The sequence below is a fragment of the Nyctereutes procyonoides genome, unplaced genomic scaffold (genome assembly GCF_905146905.1).
Source record: "Nyctereutes procyonoides isolate TBG_1078 unplaced genomic scaffold, NYPRO_anot_genome, whole genome shotgun sequence".
NCBI classification, from domain to species: Eukaryota; Metazoa; Chordata; class Mammalia; order Carnivora; family Canidae; genus Nyctereutes; species Nyctereutes procyonoides.
Window position 1 is genome coordinate 23,892,542 of NW_026575139.1, and position 17,884 is coordinate 23,910,425.

General features: G+C 39.6%; 1 protein-coding gene across 12 annotated transcripts in view; it reads right to left on the bottom strand.

Annotated features, from left to right (window-relative positions):
* Positions 1-17,884, bottom strand: part of TTLL5 (tubulin tyrosine ligase like 5) — a 280,483-nt gene that overhangs the window by 220,533 nt on the left and 42,066 nt on the right. For 11 of the 12 annotated variants that reach the window (XR_008661655.1, XR_008661656.1, XM_055304059.1 and 8 more), the window contains exons 8-12: positions 15,841-15,910; positions 15,295-15,379; positions 4,871-4,972; positions 3,041-3,132; positions 2,146-2,253 (exon numbers count right to left, since the gene is read on the bottom strand). Coding sequence is in view for 10 of the 12 variants with exons in the window: in XM_055304059.1 (XP_055160034.1) it covers positions 2,146-2,253; positions 3,041-3,132; positions 4,871-4,972; positions 15,295-15,379; positions 15,841-15,910 (457 nt within the window). In the remaining 2 variants the exon portion in view is untranslated. The remainder of the gene's footprint in view (positions 1-2,145; positions 2,254-3,040; positions 3,133-4,870; positions 4,973-15,294; positions 15,380-15,840; positions 15,911-17,884) is intronic. The other variant, XM_055304066.1, reaches the window with a different exon arrangement.

Genomic DNA, 17,884 nt, shown 5'->3' on the forward strand with positions numbered 1-17,884 from the left:
GCACTCCTTCCTCAAACACTTTACAGTAATGCTAAGAGCTCTAGGCCCTTACCAAAGCAGACCTATCGAGAAGCCTACGACCATGCCACCAAAAGGTAATTAAAGCAAGTACCAACAAATTCGTTCACCAAACATTTCTTAAACATCCTCTAAGAACAAAAACAAGGCTACTGAGCACAAGAGCAGCAGAAACTAGGGAAACACTAGTATTGTCTGCAAGATTCTAGTCCAATGGGGGGAGGCCAGACATATAAATGGGTACCAGATGACAATCGGGTACCACTGCAGATTATAAGTGGAAAACTGGGGGCTGAGAGGGCTCTCTATGACTAGAATACTAAGGAAAAAATTCACCAAAGAACTGATACTTGACTTCATCTTGAAAAGATGTTGATAATCTATTAAGTAAAGCAACATGAGAAAAATGTCAGACGCAGGATAAAACAAGTGCAGAGGGAGAGGGAGAGGGAAGGATCTGGCAGGTCCAGGGAGATGGTGAAAGGTTTGGTTTGCCAAAGAGAGGGTGAGGGGGAAGGGGAGACACAGTGGCTGCTGAGAATTGAGAAGATAAGTTCAGAGACTACCGGGGAAGTACATGTGTAAAGAAAACATCACAATATGGTGGGAGAAAAGCATAATGGAACAAGTACGAACAACATGAGAAAGGAGACACAACGGGGTACTTTGTTAAGAGTTCCTAGGAAAGGTAATGTCAAGCTGATTTTCAGAATATGAACAGAGTGCGCCAGGCAGACAGGACAGCAGAATTTATACTGAGGCACAAAGGCATGGAGTGCTCAATGGTATAGTTGGATTATAAGCTATAAGAGGGAATTCTAGACATTTCTAGAAAAAAGGGTCAGGTCCTTAGAAGTCTTGAAGTCCTACCAAGTTTCTACTTACTAGTTAAGCCTAAGGAGCCATGTAAGGGTTTCACAAGACATGAACATATCTGCATTTAGAAAAGATGTCACAATCTCTTCTTTTATAACATCAGGTCCTGGTTTATCTATACTCTTCTATTCAGAGTCTCAAAACCCACTTTGTTTAGTGCCCCTCAAGTATAGACTGTTATGATAATCCATGAAAGAGACCAAGAATTATTAATTCTAGCTATAAAAATAACAAAGATATAATTTCTATTGAGTACGAATTACAGATCAGACATTGGGCCAAGTGCTCTGCACACATCATCTCATTTGATCGTCATGGTGCCCTTCATTATTGCCATTTTAAAGTTGAGGAAACAGGATTGGAGGAACTTGATGAAAATGAGAAAACTAGTAAGGGGTGCGAAAGGCTTTTAAACTAACTCCATCAGGCTCTAAAGCCCATGTTCTTTATTTTATTCTTACCCTGCCTCCCGAGCAAGCCATGCCTCTTATGTCCTTACTTACTGTATTACTTCAACTATCCCCCCAACAACGACCCTACTGTGTTTTACTAACAAAGCCTAACACCTGTTGAAAGCCTAGTGAATACAGATACTGACATTGGCAATCACTACAGAGCCCACATCCACACAGAAATCACACATGCGCAGGAGCCCTCAGTGCCAGTCACAGCTTAGTGGCTCAGCAGGCAACAGGCTTCCTGATCCAAGAGCTCTAAACTGTTTCTCACTCCTTCTCTGTGCAGTTGGGGAGTTATGGGTGGGAGAAAAGGGGAGGGAAGGTGGAAGAGGAGGAGAAGAAGGGGTGGGGGGAAGAAACCCACTAGAAAAAAGACTAAAACAAAAAGGAGGAGTCATTGGAAACTGGGAGAAAGCACATACTGGTACCAGCCAGAGCTTCTTGGAATGGTTCCCAGTCTGGCTGCCAAAGAGCTCTGGAATATATTTGTTAGAGCTGGATTCCTGTATAGTCCATTGCAGGCTTTTTCTGATTGCACTCTGACAAAGAGACCCATACTTTAGTTCCAATTCCTGCTTCCCACAAAGAAAGCTAGTGAGTCCTCAGGGGACCTCCAAGTAAGCTCACCACTGGCCTCTTAGCAGGACCTTCATGTGCTTTGTGGGCCTAGAAAGAAAAGCCCACCACACACCTCTTACTCCTGTAGAATCACTAAGCCTCTCTACCCCAGAAGCCCATCCCAACTTCCCAAGCCCCTTTCATACAACATATTAAGCTTCTGGAGTCTCCTTACCAAAACAACTGCTGCGGTGAGGAACAAAGGTTTTACAGGCTGTAGCAATTGCTAGTTCAGCAGAGATTATAGTCTTAATAATCAAGTCTTCCACATGGGCCATCAATGCTACAAAAAAAAAAAAAAAAAAAAAGAAGAAGAAGAAGAGGAAGAAGCAGCAGCAGCAAAGAAGGAAGAAACACTGTAATGCATGGAATAGAAAGACTGGATTCCAAAACACGGTGAGATTCTAAAAGCACGTGCTCATTCCAAAAAGTCTCTAGGTGGCGGTCATGCAAATAGGTACACTCAAGGAGAAGGCGTATCTATGCCTAAGTTGACACAGTCCAGAATGTAGGTACTGGGGGCTGTACTCAGGTGGCCTGCTATGACAAAAGATAGACATGGAATGGAAAAGAAGCCTGACGCCCCCCTTCTCAGCCTTCTCCTATCACCTTCCCTTTGTGGACTGAGCTGAGCCTTTGGCACACTTCCCATTTTGCTCAAGGCTCAACAACAGTGTCCATTTTGATGCCAAGCCCTTTACTCATACTTGACACTGCTCATTCTCCAATTCAGAAACATGAATGAGAGATTAACTTGGAAAAATTTGCACTCAGGGCCAATGTGGAGAAAGTATTTCAGTTTGCAGTTCAACACTCAAGAAGGATTAATCCACTAAAGGCTAAAGGAAAAAATTGTGCCTTCCAAACTAGAAACAAGTAAAGCGATTTTAAGGCTCATGGAAAGCATGTTCTCCATCTTGGACAGGGTAGAAAAACTTGACACCACCACCAATGACCCCATCAGATGTCTCAGCGACACCAACAGAACTAGAGGCAGTGACTCATGCTGAAAGGCCAGGACAGGTTACACAGAGAAGAGAGGTCAAAACCGAAAAAGTCCTGGAACTCACCAGTCGTATCTCTGCCTTCTTGTTTCAGATACCTAAGCATGGCACTCATGCTCCATTTGTTCCCATAATCCTCCACTTCTGGATCATCACAGCTAAAACAAAGGAACAGATCATGGTCACACATGCAAATAGGCCTGGCTGTAGAAATCAGATTCTTTACAAACACTTGTCCTTTTAATCTTTAGGAAAACATCCACTTTGCTGACCTCCACTCAGCATTTTCTTGGTCCTTCTGTCATATAGCCCTTTCTACCATTGAAATGAAGATGCATACCTAGCTTCCCTGTGGAGGCAGGTAGGGGAGAAGGCATTTAAGCAAACAATTATGTATCATGAAAGAGTGGAAGAAATATGTGAAAGAATGTAAACAATTTAAGAGTGGTAATAATATCAATACAGTGAAATGTTCAGGGATACTAACCTAGTCTTTGGGGTACATTGCACATGAGCCCACAAAACAACTTCTAATGCCATTTTCAGACCAGAATTGAGTCTGGGTGGGCTAGTGAGCTAACACAGCATAGCATTTTAATGAGCTAACCCAGCATGGAACTGCTTTAGCATCTGAAGCAACCTTCTCCTTTGTAGTAGCAGACACTGATTTTTTTTTTTTATATATACTTTCTGAAGTATCACTGAAGGGAGAATGCATTAGAGCAACAGTCAAAGCAATGAAGTACCCCAATGCTAGAGCAGACTGGCAAACAGGGTACACTGCCATGACCATTGGAAGGGTCCTGCAATCTGAAACCCATGTTTTGCAGCTGCCCCCTCATTCTCACCCCACCATCCACCAGTTGCATGTCCACTCATCTTCCAGAGTGAAGGATATGGTATCTTCAACCATTCCAAACACTGGCCACAGGACACTCCATGAAATCTATATAGCTTTGGCAACTATGCCATCACTTCCAGATTCTTTTCTTTCTTTCCTTGGACCTTCTAGACACCTATTTTTAGTCTGAGTAGAAAGTAAATGTTTGGGTTTCTTTTTTATTTTTCCACTTTCTGGCAAAATTATCAGGATGAAAGAAAACAGAGCAGAAGGAATATTTCTACACAGCTGGGCTGGTACTCCCTTCCACTGAATCCTTTTCTGAGATGGCCTCATTTCTTTCTTCATTTAATTTATTCCTAACTTTTTTCTCTCAATCATACAAGTATTTACTTCAGAAAAATTTAGGCAATACATAAAAGCACAGAGACAAAAACAGAAGTCACCCGCTCATAATCCCATCCACATAGTTAAGCAATGCTAACATTTTAGTATATACCCGTCTAGCTTCCATTTTCTCCCCCTCAGCAAACATAAACAGCTTTAGTTATCATCTATATTCAAAAAAGAAATTAAACTGAAAGTAGTGTCTGACAACCTGTTTTTTCCACCTGACGATGTACAGTCATGAAGATGCTTTTCTCTAATCTTGTATGCATGTCACTTATTACTTCTTAAGGTTAAGTTCCTAGAAATGGAAATGCTGGGTCAAAGGGTACCAATATTTTTAAAGCTTTTGATACATTTTGCCAAGTACTGAAGTGATCTCATTTCTTGACTTCTAAAAAGTTCCATGTGCCTATTAAATTCCCACCCGTAAGTTAAGTGAGGAAAGACAGTGGAGACGTAATTTGGGAAGGCATATTTTGGTAAAGAAAGGTGATACTGTAACTGGGCAAGCAATGGAGAAGCAGGTAGTTAAATGTGCTAAGTGACTGATGACTTCCCACAGGTAACATAGAGATAAATGTAGGACAATGAGCTGACTTTCCACAACCACAACAGCTGCACGTGGAACTGACTTCTCTGGCTCCTGACTCAGATGTAGCTAGTACCTGACATAGTCTCCACTCTTCTTATTCACACTGTAGTTTGTCAGGTGCATGAACTGGTTCCGAATGTTCTTGGCTCCTTGATCATATCGCACGGTTGCAAACCTGATAGGATGTTAAGTTATAACACGTCAGGAACAGGTGTTCAAGGAAGTACAGGCTAGAACTCAGGATCAATGCGCTATTAATAAAAAGAAGGTGACATCATTAACAAGTAATGAGTGCTTGATAAATACCCACTCTCGTGGTGTTTCATATATAATATTTAATCCATTCCTTAAAGTAAGCCTCTGAAGTAGGTAATAAACATTATGTCTCATTTTTAGAGTAGATATAAAAACTAAAATGTAACCTAGAAAGATTAAATAACTTTTCCAAAATAATACTGTCTAGCAGAGTACAATACCCATTCTTGATAAAAACCCTCAACAAAGTAGGCTTAGGGGGAATATACCTCAACATAATAAAGGCCATACATGAAAAAAAAAAAAAACACTAGTTTTTTCAACATCTTCAATGGGGAAAAGTTGTTTTTCTCCTAAGACCAGGAACAAAACAAAGATGTCCAATCTTATCACTTTTATTCAACACAGTACTGGAAGTTCTAGCTATAGCAATCGGACAACACAAAGAAATAAAAGGCATCCAAATCAGCAAGGAAGAAGTAAAATGTTCACTATTTGCAAATGACGTGATACTTTATATATAGAAAGTCTGAAAGACTCCACACAAAACAATTCTTTTTTGTTTTTTGAACTGATAAACAAATTGAATAAAGTTGCAGGATACAAAATCAACATATAGAAGTCTTGTTGCATTTCTATACACCAACAATGAAGCAGCAGAAAGAGAAATTAAGGAATCAATCCCATTTACAATTACACCAAAAACAATAAGATACCTAGGAATAAGCCTAACCAAAGAGCTGAAAGATCTGTACTCTGAAAACGATAGAATACTTATGCAAGAAATTGAAGAGGACACAAAGAAAGGGAAAGATATTCCACGCTCATGGACTGGAAGAAAAATAGATAAAATGTCTATACTACCCAAAACAATCTACACATTCAATGCATTCCCCAGCAAAGTATCAACAGCATTTTCACAGAGCTAGAACAAATAATCCTAAAATTTGTATGGAACCACAAAAGACCCAGAATAGCCAAAGCGATCACGAAAAAGCAAAGCAAAGCTGGAAGCATCACAATTCCAGATTTCAAGTTATATTACAAAGCCACAGTAATCAAAACAGTATGGTACTGGCATAGAAAATAGACATGTAAATGACAGAATAGAAAACTCAGAAATGGACCCACAACTATATGGTCAATTAATATTTGACAAAGCAGGAAAGAATATCCAATGACAAAAAGACAGTCTCTTCAACAAATGGTGTTGGGAAAACTAGAAAGCAACATGCAAAAGCATGAAACTGCACCACTTTCTTCCATCATACACAAAAATAAATTCCAAATGGATTAAAGACCTAAACGTGAGACTTGAAACTAAAAACCATTCTAGAAGAGAACACAAGCAGTAACAACTTTGACACCAGCCATAGCAACTTCTTTCTACGTATGTCTCCTGAGGCCAGGGAAACAAAGCAAAAATAAACTGCTGGGACTACAACAAAATAAAAAGCTTCTACACAGTGAAGGGGGGAAAAAAAAGAGAGATATTAAGGAGTGCACTTGTTGCAATGTATGGAGGTGTTGAATCACTGCACTATAAATAACTGTATCTTAAGTAACTGGAATTTAAATAATAACTTAAAAAAAAAATTAGCACAGCCAGAATCAAAACCAAGGCTGTCGAACTCTAAAACCATGCTCTTAATCACCACGTTGTTGCCCCATATATATATATATATATATATATATATATATATATATATGGTTAATGTTGAAACAATTATTTCTCCCTAAATTATTTTTTCTCACTCTCAATATTGCCGTCGGCAAATCTGGCTGTTGTAATAATGCAATGCATTTCCATAAGTAATGTTAAGTTCAAAGAATGTATCTTTAATAAATTCATAAATATCCCCCCTCCCCATCACACCAACTCCACAACACACGTTCTTAACCACAAGATGCTGCTTCTCTTATAGAACCTTAGACCAACAGGAAGGGTGAAAAATGAAAATAGAGTGACCCATGCCTGGGAAATTATGTGTAGGATGCTATGGATGACAGGACATTAGCTGGTCAAGAAACACCTAGTAGGTGTCTACACAGTGCCTGGCACCGTAGCATTCTAAGGAAAACATTAAGCAAAAAGAAAAAATTGATGGCATAATGTTGTATAGATTTAACACTCATCTGTAGAAATACCGGAACTGATCTATAAAGTTCATTTTAAGAAACAATAATGGTAGTATTAACAGCACACAAAGCTTAGGTCTGTAGAACAACATAAATATGAGCATAGCATAGGAGACTAATTCCTGAATTTGGAATGAAGGCAAAAGACAGAGGGATTAAATATGGAGCCCACTAAAAACAGAGCAGCAATCTGATACCTTGGACTATTGTCAAAAGAAGACCAAAGTATAAAATATACGTGCCTCTGAAGGAAGTAACCAGGGAAAGAGAAAACTTTCCAGTGATGCTCAACATCAACAAAAGGACACTCGAGTCGAATGGTTATGGTAAATATCAACCCCTGTTTACATACCACTATAACCATATCACCCCTCACTAAAGTGGTTTTCCCAAGAGGCACATCCGAGCGTGTGAAAAAAAATCCTGGAAGGCCACAAGTTTATTTTCATATGATTTACAAATTATTTACATATGCTTACTCAGACTATGAAGTCAACATGAATTTCCACCACATTAAAGGGCAGTATTTAAAAATTTTCCTCTTCTCTATTTCTTCTTACTCACCATCTCCACTTCCTAATTCCCTATACTAGAAATATACGAAAGCCAAAGAAAGAAAAGTGAAAAACAACCCCCCCAAAAAAACAAAATTAAAATAAACAAACATGAGGAAAGGAAGAAGGATGTGGACAAAGATAAAATGTTGACCAGGCATGTATGGCTAAAGGAGAAGGGTTTGATGACCATTATGTCTGTGCATGAGAAGGAGCTCTGAGTTTTCAGAAACTTCCAGTAGCTATCACCTAACTTCTAACCATGTTACTCCATGGCGAGTAAACCTTACCTATGCATCTCATTCTTCCTTCTATAGATGTTCTCCAATCAAGTGGGAGACTATTATTCTCTAAATTCCTATGATATGCAAAAAGGACCCATGCTTCCCCCACCTCCATCCCCCACCAGGGGCTGCCTGCCTCACCCAGACATTACCTCACAGTGACATACCTCCTGCTATCCTCTTGCTTAAGAGAATAATGACTGAGAGGGACAGAAAAGGTTCTGCTTCAGAGAAGGAGGGTTTTCATCTCTCCTTGATCCGAGGACCTGATCTAACTTGGTCGACAACAAGAAAAGATTGGCAAAAGCCTGTCAGTTGAGTAACCTGGTACTCCACAAATCTGTCATTTCTACACCCTTTTTTTCAATAGGACTGCATCTCTAACAAATAAGTTTTCTTTGTCCTAATCTTCCTTTTCACTGAAGAATTTATATTCTGAACTCCAAAAAAGACAAGATAATTAGTGTCACAGAGTGGGCTTCTAAAGAGTGTTAAGAAGCAGTAAGAACAACTAGAGAAAACAAAATAAAAACAAACTTAGGCTCAATGGAAAGTTACCAAAAGGGCCAAAAGCTACACTCTTTATTCTGCTTAGCCCAATGGGGAATGTAGAAGGCCATGGAAGTGTACATGCTCATCTTTCCTCCTAAGTCAGGAAGATACTATGGTTCTCACTAAAGTCCCTATTAAACAGATCATGTTCATCTCTGGTCATTGGTTCTCAATATTTCCTTCATATCATCTAGAACAGAGGTCCCATCAGCCTACTAATTAAGTTCTGATTAACCCACAAACTGCTTAAAAAAATCAAACAAAGCTTGAATGACTTGGCCAGCATTTAAAAATTAGATCTTCCCTCCTAGAGTCAGTCAGGGCTTATGTGGAGGAAGATGATGGACAGGATAGGAAGGCAGCCCACAGTCTGTACACATAGGTTATGTTATCCATGCAGTGTGGTGGCCCCACAGGGGTCAGAGTCCACACAAGGAGGGCATCTGAGGCAGATGGTGGCCAAGGAGGTCCAGAGATTGGCTACACACAAGGGAATTGAGTAAATAAATATGTTGAAGATAATGGGAGTCAAATTTCTCACTGTTGGAGAAGAGATAAAAAACAAGGAAAGGGAAAACCTAGAACAAACCCTGTAGTTGTGAAGGTAAGTTGGAGGTTTTGGTATAATTTCCTGCTTTTCAATATATGGAGACAGATATAAAAACAAATAGAGATGTCAATGTGTGTATGTGTACATGTACATATATACAAACACAGACTTCCTAGGTCTGTCCATTTCAAGGACCTGAAAGCAGAGATATCCCAGAGCAATTATCTGGCGCTTAGATCTTGATTTCTAAATACTGCTCTCCATTAAAAGTAATCAATGTCCCTTGGAGAAAATGGTTGATTCCAGAGCTGGGGCAGAGAAAGAACGAGCGGAGACCAAAACATCTTGTGCTTGAAGGAAAGAGAGGACACAAAAGCCAGCTTACAGGGGCTCCCATTGGCCAAATCTGAGACAGTATGACATCAAAATAAATCCTGATAATAAAGGATTATAACCCATTAAATAAAATAGGAACGCTTGAGTCCCCGCTGGTATAAATAAATAAATGAATAAATAAATGGGAAGAAGAGATAGCTCTTCCGTGGAGTAAAATGCCAAATAATAAAAGGAAAAGGAATAATGGAATTAGAAAATCGTCATTTGGCAACTGCCATAGTAATAATTCAGGCAAGAAACATCAAGGGATAGTAAAATCACTGAGCAAAAACTAGATGAGGAATGAGATTTTTATAGGGTCTCAAAATCTCCTCTGAAGATACTTATTAATGATAGAAGGGAAAAACAAAGTAATTTTACAGCAGAGAAATCTGATACCTATCACTTTAATCTGGCGGTCCAACACCAATAAATGGTTATTATGTGCCATCAGAGTTAGTGAGACACAGCATCACTTCTGTGGTATTCTGGCCAAAAATACATAACCTGAGTCTACTCATAAAAAAATATCAGATAACTCCAACTGAGAGACATTCTAAAAAAATGACTGGCCTATAATCTTCACAAATGCTAAGGTCCTAAAAGTCATGGGTAGACTGAGAACTGCTCCAGACAAAAAGGGACTAAAAAAACATGAAAACTAAATAAAACACGTGATCCTGGATCAGATCCTTTTGTTATGGAGAACATTACTGGGACAAATGGCAAAATCTGAATGAGATCTCTACATGCAATGTAAAAGGTAACTACATGCAATGTAAAAGGTAAGGTGCTATTTTTACAGCTTTTCTAGAAGTCTGAAATGGTTTCAAAATTCAAAGTCTAAAAAGCAGAAGAAAGTTTCTCCAAAAAAAAAATCTAGATTTTGGGGGTACTGGGTGGCTCAGACAGTTAATCGTCAAACTCTTGATTTTGGTGCAGGTCATGATCTCAGGGCCATGAGATCAAACCTTGAGTCGGGCTCTGCTTGAGATGCTCTCTCCCTCTGGCCCTCCCCCTACTCATACTCGCTTGCTCTCTGTTTATGTCCTTGTGAGCTTTTAGATTTGTAACCTCTGATATAGACCTTCACATACCAAATTTCAGCCTGTTTAGGTCTGAAAGTTTCAATGCAAGTTCTTTATTAGCCACAACCTAAAAAGGGGTAATTCTCTACCAGCCACCCCAGAACCATGTTTGCAAATACTTATCCTAGCACATACTGAAATCTACATGATGAATTGAGTCTTGAACCTCCCTCTTAATGAAATCAAGATTTAGAAAAAGCTCTAATGACAGAATTTCATAGCCTTGACCTTTAAACAAAACAAAAAAAAAAAAAAAAAAGAGGAGGGGAGCCTCTACTTCCTCGCCAAATCTGAAACTGTGTACTGTTTTGCAGCCCACCAATGAATGGGTTTTTTTTTTAAAAACACATTGAAACATGTAATATTGATTCTGACAATGATTAAGCAAAATGCACATTTCCTTTTTGCTTTCTAATGTTTCTCAATGAGAATGGAGCCATCAGTAACGATTTGTCTAAAACTCTGGAGTATCTGTGGAAAGGGGTCCCCGTTAGGAACATAAAAGGTACTTGGACAAGCATGTACTGAAATTGCACCTGAGTTGCTTGTCCCAGGAACTTCACCAGTGTGGAACCAAAATAAGAAGGAAAGCACAGACTTAGTGGAACCCTTTAAACTCTCTTCTTCCACTGAAAAACGATGCTGTTCTTCATAGATCCGGCACCATAGCCAGAGTCACAGATAATCTGGACATAGGGCAGTCAGCCCCTCCCCTCTGATAGTCCCATCATCTAACCAATCACTTCAGCCGAAACATACAAAGGGAAAGAGGAGGCCAGCCCAGAGGAGACCCTGGCTGCTACACCTGAGTTATCTTTCAGCAGGTGTAGCCATTCAAAGCCAGAGAGGCCTAGAGGATGAAGAGACAGCACCTCAGGTGGCCTTGCCAGGAGCCACTGGGTTTCATCCTGGCCTGACCCAGAAAAATCTTATGGAAGAGAACAAGAGGCCCAAGAGTTCTCTGATCTGCTGTCAACCAGCCGCCGCCGGGAGACTGCCAACGCGCTGCAGTGACTAGCGCAGAGTCGGCTGGGAGGGGATTACCAGCCTGATCCCCTGTCTCCCAGCCAGAAATGACTCAAACTTCACCAACAGCAAGGCCTGCCAGGGAGAGTGACAAAGAGCAGTGGAGAGGGTTTTCTTCCCCTTGTTTCTGTCTCTACAGCCCCTCCACCCCCCTTGCTGCTGGGGCAGAGATTCTGGACAGTGTGCAGCCTGTGAGGTAATCTGAATTCCTTGGCAACCAACAAATACCTGAATTCTTTCAAAACCGCAGGAATCCAGCAGAGAAAAGGTAAATATCCCTGCGGAGCCAGTGTTAATTAGCAAGGAAGGCTACTGAAGAAGGAACTGGGGGTGGGGAGGAAGGGAGAGGCATTGCAAAGGCTTTGGGGTCTTGTCTGAATTTCCACTGAATAATAAGGCTAAGGCAGAAAACACAGCAGGTCCTGAGTGGGATCTTCTCAGTGTCCTCTCCTCCCGCCTTCCAGCGTGGATCGGAGTCTCTGATTCCGTGGACGGACATCTTCACTCTCCCCAAGTTGCTAGTGCTACCTATCTTTGGGCAACTGACGACACATTTGGTTTTCAAGTCAATTTTGTTTTAATTTCTATTAACTTTTTATTTTTCCTGTTGCAGTGAAAATTTGGCTATTTGCTCTGTCTCAAAAAGGGCCTCGGCAAACCGTTTTAGACCACATATTGGATCCACCTAAAATTGTAAAATCCAGGGCAGAGTCTTTTTGGATTCCACCTCTGACAAGAAAAAGAAATCTACACCATTTTGGTAGAGAATGGTACCTCTCTCTGGAAACTGAGTGTCCTCTGCTGGTGCAAAGCAGGAACACATTTGCCAAACTCAAAAGTAGGGTGGACCTTTGGGGTGAAGAGCTGGGCACAAATTTGAGGAACACAATTTTTTCTAAACATCTCCATATTTTGCCATGTATAAGAAAATAAGGAGTCTTCCTGTGTTAATAAAACAACAAGGACAACTGGAAATTATTAATCTAAATAGAAACTACTTCTGATCTTTTTCTTATTAAGTTTAAAAAGGTCAAGAATTGACACAAAATATTTATTTCCCAAAACAGTCTTGTGAAATGAACTTAATCTTTATGTCACCTAAGCATTAATTTGAGGCTCAAAAGAGAAGTGACCCAGGAGAGGGCCCTTCTTTTCAAAAGAAGAAGCCAATTATATTTGCTGCCAGGGCTTTCTCTTTAGGAAAAATTATGGTTTTCCTTGTTGAACCTCAAAGTAAAATGGCCTAGTGATCTCATCCCAAACTGATTATCTTCAGTAATGTCGACAGAAAACACACGTGACACAAAATTACCAGAGGCTGCAGATCTGGAGATGCTAAAGACTATTGTTGAATGTAATAACACAGTTGAGCAGATTCTGAGGATTAAAAAGAAGCAGATGAATGCCAAGATCCACAGTGAGTTAAGACGCAGGAACTTGGGCACATGGAAGTTATTGTGTACAGCAATGCAGCCTCGTAGGACTCACTAATAGTCTGTCATACTGTACCATCCTTGTGTAAAGCTTTTATATTCACCTTACTTTTAGGGTAACTGAGCCAAAGCCCTGAAAACTATTATTTGGTTCAATTTAGTCTGAGTTTTTTTAAAAACTGTCTTCCAAATTATTCTGACAAAAAAAAAAAACATCCATTATAAAAACAGTACACAACCCCCCACACATAGACACACTCAGTTCCTGCTAGAGATAAGAGAAGATAGTTATTAATTTTATTAATGCAGTATATTCTGACTTCCAACACACACACCCGGTAGCCAAAGCACTCACGTATCTGTAGTAAATTCTATAATGCATGTTATACTGCTCTTGTTTCATAACTGAACCACTGAGGTCTTAAAACTATGCCAAATTTTACCAACAGAGAGGGCTATATATACTGTGAGTGCAATATCTTTGGAATAATATGCAGAACACGCAGGTATGAGATCTTTGAGAAACAATGGGTGTAACCTTGAGGTCTTTTCCCCATTCAGGAACTTCAATTTGGGACAGAACATAATAAGTTCCTGAGAAAGGCAGAGGAGGCAAGCTGGAGTGAGGATGGAGGGGAGGAAAGAAGGGAGTAGAGAAGCTCATGCTACACAAAAGGAAAACCTCAGGTATCCCAACTTGGCATGTGACTATTTAATATAAATATAAAAACCCTCTGCACCTTATGGACCAAGCAGAAGGACAGGGTACCTTTTACCTTCCTTTTGATCTATGTAGTATGGGGACTCAGCTTTCAAACCTATACTTCAAAGTCTGAGAGCACATGTGTCTACAAACAGGACAGAAAACTGCCCGCCTATGAAAAGTTGAATAGACCTAGTAGGCGGGGTGTGCTCAGATGCCAGGGTCAGCCCTTTACAGAAGAACTGAGAACGATTTTTGTTTACCCCTCCTTTCCAAGAAACAAGAGTCCAGAACCATGGAGTTTCAGTAGCCTCCAGTGTTCCTCAAGCTCAAACTCAGAAGTCTTACATGACCATGTTTCTGAATGCTGTCGCTGCCACCTAGAGGCGAAGGGGAGACTCAGCTCAATCGGCTATAGGCTGGTTAATAACACTGCTTGCTCTGATTCTAGTCCTAGGAGGCATCAATAAGTATCCAACAGAATTAAAATAACATTATACAATAACAGCTTCCAGAGTACAATAATTCATATCAAAGCACCTAAACTTAAATAGGTAGCCTTCTTTTAACCATGATATTTCCCATCTTCCAAGTGCATTTTCTATAATACACATATATAGACCATGCTTTTTATAGCTTGTCCTGGCTGATTGCAGATACAGAGTACCTCCTAAACTGCTATCCCTATAAGGCCACTATGCAGAAAAGGAACTTCAGAGCAAGCTAATTAGTAAATAGATATTTATTTTAGTTTTGTGGGGGAAAAGAACACGAGCACAACAAAGTTACATATTTATTTTAACAATTTAAAAGGCCTATGAAAACAATGTCACCTGTAATATTCTGTGAATGTATGGAAAAAACTTCAAATTATTATAACTTGAGCTTAGTTTTGTGACATTACCTTAAAACCTAAAAAAGTACCTCAAGAGAAACAGAATAATGTATATATAACCACTGAAAAGTATATTACTTGAAGGTAAAAAGAAAAAAAAAGCAGCTAATGTCCCCAAAACACAAAAGGACACAAAATAGCTCAGGCTATGAGCTCTGGAGTAAGATCCATGAATTCAAATTTTCACTCTACTACCATCCAGCTGGGAGAGCTCCAAACAGTGCGCCCCTTGAAGTTACAAAACTGCATCAACTATAGGGTTGTTCTGAGCATTGAAATTAATATCTGATGATATAACAAGTAAACCAATATGGGATCTTTTTTTTTCCTAGATCAGTTGTGAAGAACAATGACAAATTATTTTAATACCCTAGGGTTACCTCCTGCAATTTGCCATTGCAGGAAAATACAATGTGATCCTGGATCCCTGGTGGGAAAGGTGTGTGTTTACATATAAATGTTTGTTTCTATGTATAGAGATGCAAGTGAGACTGTAAAATAACATGACTGATATTCTGTAATCTGAAGCACATCTAGGTACAATCTAATTTTCTCAGTTGAACGTAACAGAAACAGCGTGATCTTAACACATTCTTGAATGGATCCACTCTGATAACACCGCTTCCCCTCAAAAGTCTCTTACCTAGCCAATCCTTCTTCATAGAGATAGATAACAAGAGGATCATACGAAGTCACAAGCACGTACAGGCGCACATCGAACTTGAAATCTAGAAAAAAATAGGGGTTCATTTGTTTTCTGTTACAGAATGAACAAAGGCAATGTAACAAATAATAAAAGAAAGAACAGTCTTCCTCTCCCCACAAAAGACATACTGCCTATATGCCTTGCCTTTTAAGGATAAATAATTATGCATTTCATACATATATACAATATACACATACATTGAGATAGAGAGCTTACACACACACATATATATATATGTATATATATATACATACTGCACAGCTCTCACATATATGTAGTATAAAGCACTTTCTTTTCTCTTCTCTCATTTTATCTTCAAAATAATCCCATAAGGTAGGAAAGGCAACCATCCTCATCTCTAGAGCCACAGCTGTCAAGAATTTCACAGTAGCTTCATAAAGACTTAATAGAGAAGACGTGAAAATATTCTTTAAAATTAGCAAGATGGAGCCCAGTCCCATCAAGGACCCAATCTCAACTCACCGTCTATGAGCAGAGGGTTGTTAATGTAACGGGAGACCAGGATGTTCTCCTCCAGGGAAATCTGGTTTGGCTATAGAAAGAGAAAGAATAAAAGGACAGAAATCCTAACTCACAACAAGGGAGCAGAGTTCTTGACCTTTCAGAAACAATAAAGTGGAAAACTACCACTCTTAAGAAAGGTTTTCCTCCGGGACACCTGGGTGGCTCAGTCAGTTAAGTGTCTGCCTTCGGCTCATGATCCCAGGGTCCTGGGTCATGCCCCATATGGAATCCTGCATTGAGCACCCTGCTCAGCAGGGAGTCTGCCTTTCCCTCTGCCCCTCCTCACTGCTCATACTTTCTCTCTCTAATAAATAAAATCTTAAAAAAAAAAAAAAAAGAATAGTGCTTGATACTATTAAAGGTTTCCTCCAATCTACCCCTATATTCAACTGGTTATGTAACACCACTCATAAACACTATAGGTATCCAATTACAATGGGGGGGGGAATAAATTTACATACCACTTCTCACATAATAGAGAGAGCCCTACAATTTTAAAGATTTACATACATGATATTAAATAGTCACATGCCAAGAAAAAAAAGCTACTTAAAAAATAAATAAAAACATACTTCTCCCAAATGTAAAGTACGATGGAAATTTTAAATACTACCATTTTTCTTAAGCAAAGGCTTTCATCAAGTTGCTTATAGAGAATTTACAGATCTTTCCCCAATCCCCTGGCATTTCCCTTGAGAAACTGGATGGATGCTTCATTGATTCATTCAGTTGGACTTCCTATCCTACTATATATAAAGATTGAACAAGATCTTTTAAAGGATTTTTCAATGAAAAAAGAGTTGTTTATACAATAAATAATCATGAGTATTATTTGATACTGTATGAGGTACTGAGGACCAGTGATGAAGAAAACAGATACAATTCCTGCCTTCACAGAGCCTAATCCATACTTCCAAAGAGATTAATGTTTAGGAAAAGGGACAGCAAAATATAGAATTTAAAAGAACACAAAGCAGCATATCTGCAAGCGCAAGACTGAGATTGCACAGTAAAAGTGCAGGCCAGTTAGGTGGGATCAGTGGAGGAAGGCCTATTCTGGAAGTGTTGAAAGCTACTAAGCATATGGTGAAAAGGAAAGGAAGCTGTCATGGAAAGATGGCAGGCACAAAGTTCAATAGAAATGAGAGGAGGCAGATCACTGACCTGGGGCTAATGAAAGGTATGGTTAGAATATTAGGAGGGAGGGACCCCAAGGCAAAGGGACCTGTACCCTAGACAGGAGGAGTTTGGCCTGAACATGGTTCAGCAAGAAATGACTGGATTCTTAATAGTAAGATTTAAATATATGGAATAGCAAAACTCTAAACAAGATTAGAGTAAGACAGAAAAACCAGCTGGAAGTCACCGCAATCTATACCCACAGAAGGATTCCAAAAGGGAAGTGGCTATAATAGTAATTGTAATGATAATGGCTACATTATCAGCAACTTGTCCAGCACTGTTCTAATTCATCAAAGTATTTCCTTTAGTCCTCACCTAATCCTATGAGGTAGGTATATCATCATCCAAATATTACAGATGAGGAGAGAGTCAGAGAGGGTGACAGAGCAGCATTGGAACCAGCCAGTCAGCCTCAGAGGCTCAAATCTTAAAAGTACTATTCACATCTTTCCTCGAAGTTCTGATCTAAAATACTATCTCCCAAATTCAAAAGACTGTCTTTATAATAATGCATTTGCTACCCTAAACACTACAGTTACCGTAATTTTGTGGCCTGAAACACCATACACAACCACGATGACCAACTCCAGAGTCCAGATAAAGAGATTCCCCGCTCATCTCCCACTGTTGCATCATACGGAGCTGGAGACAGTCAGTGCTGATTCAGACTCATGGACCCAGTCGCCCACACCATTTCCGGACTCCCTCACATTTCTTGATCACTTTCTCACAAGTACTATCTCCATTTTGAGTCAGCTTTGTATGTAAGAAATGATGAGTCATAGTACAAAGGAGCAAGTCTCAGGCTGTGTTCCAAACC